Raw genomic sequence first — 1,279 nt, forward strand, 5'->3', positions numbered from 1 at the left:
CCCGGCCCTCACCCCTACCCCACTCTCACCTTGCGGAGCCGCTCCATGAGGATGCTCTTGTTGCCGCCGCTGTCCAGGTTGCGGCGCTTGAGCTCGGCCCGCAGGTCGATCACGCGCAGCTCGCTCAGACGCCGGGTCTCAGGCTCTGAGCCGGGGGCTACCCCTCCGCCCAGGAGCGCGGGCTCGCCGGGCCCGGCCGCTGACTGACACTCTGCCATTGGGCCGCCGCGGTGCTGAGGGGAAAAGAGAGCAGCGCGAAGCGGTCGGACAGCACAAAATGGCGGCGCCGCTGAGACGCACTCCGGATCGCAGTGCGCAGGCGCACGACAGCGGCGGCGGGCAGTGTTGCGCCTGCGCGGCAGCCTCGGCCACGCTTCGCCGCCCCGCATATGCGCGGACGCTGCCTAAACTCATCGCGCATGCGCGAGGCTGAGCCGCCGTCGGGCAGCGGTGTCCGTATGCGCCGGACCGGATCTTTACACTCTCTCTAGTTCGCGCTCTCTTCGCGCATGCGTGGCACCGGGCGGCATTCCCCTGTGTGGGCCCTCATACGCACGTCGCGCATGCGCGAGACTGGGCCACCGCGTATGTGGAGGCGGCTTCGCGCATGCGCTGGGCCGGGCTGCCGTCTCCTGTGTGGAGGCTCTGCGCCTGCGCGAAATCACTGCGCGCATGCGTGCTGGCGAAGGGGGGGGGGACCTGAGTCGCCTCGGCCTGCCCACCATTTTGTGGTGGGATCACAGCGCATCGCCCGCCTCTCCCTACTGCGCCATGACTGAGACGCAGCCAGCGGCCGGGCCGGCGGAGTCCGCGCCTCTGAACGCAGCCCCCGCGGCAGCCCCGGGCTCGGAGCCCGAGACGCGGCGGCTGAGCGAGCTGCGCGTGATCGATCTGCGGGCCGAGCTCAAGCGCCGCAACCTGGACACCGGCGGCAATAAGAGCGTCCTCATGGAGCGGCTCCGCAAGGTGGGGGGGGGAGGGGAAAAGGAGGGGACATCCGGGTTCTTTGTCCGGGGCGGCGCTCCTGCGCGCATGCGCGACCTGCCCCTCCCCCCCTTCCCCGCGGCTTTCACTTGGGCCCGGGTCGTGGCAACCTTTGCGCGGCCCTCGGCACCCCCGTCTGCTGCGCCTCGAGGTGCCTGCACCCCCCCCCCGGGGTGCTGATGGTTTTGGGGGCTTCCACAGCCCTGCCTGGTCCCGTCCGGCCCAAACAAAAGGTCTGGACACAGCCCGGGTGGTGGCCGTGTAGGTACATCAGGACCTCTGCAGGGAGGTGAGT

General features: G+C 70.5%; 2 protein-coding genes across 5 annotated transcripts in view; one reads left to right on the plus strand and one right to left on the minus strand.

Annotated features, from left to right (window-relative positions):
• The window catches only part of LOC109294694 (scaffold attachment factor B2-like), a 41,676-nt gene extending 41,373 nt beyond the window's left edge, over positions 1-303 (minus strand). Inside the window, exon 1 of the mRNA XM_019513143.1 lies at positions 30-303. Coding sequence (XP_019368688.1) covers positions 30-218 — 189 coding nt within the window. The 5' untranslated portion in view covers positions 219-303. The remainder of the gene's footprint in view (positions 1-29) is intronic.
• A 403-nt stretch (positions 304-706) lies between these two features.
• LOC109294892 (scaffold attachment factor B1-like) overlaps positions 707-1,279 on the plus strand; it is a 30,139-nt gene continuing 29,566 nt past the window's right edge. For all 4 annotated transcript variants that reach the window (XM_019513460.1, XM_019513463.1, XM_019513461.1 and 1 more), the window contains exon 1: positions 707-966. In XM_019513460.1, the coding sequence (XP_019369005.1) occupies positions 772-966 (195 nt within the window). In that variant the 5' untranslated portion in view covers positions 707-771. The remainder of the gene's footprint in view (positions 967-1,279) is intronic.

This window comes from Gavialis gangeticus, unplaced genomic scaffold (assembly GCF_001723915.1).
Source record: "Gavialis gangeticus isolate Ggan-Ray unplaced genomic scaffold, GavGan_comp1, whole genome shotgun sequence".
NCBI lineage: Eukaryota > Metazoa > Chordata > Crocodylia > Gavialidae > Gavialis > Gavialis gangeticus.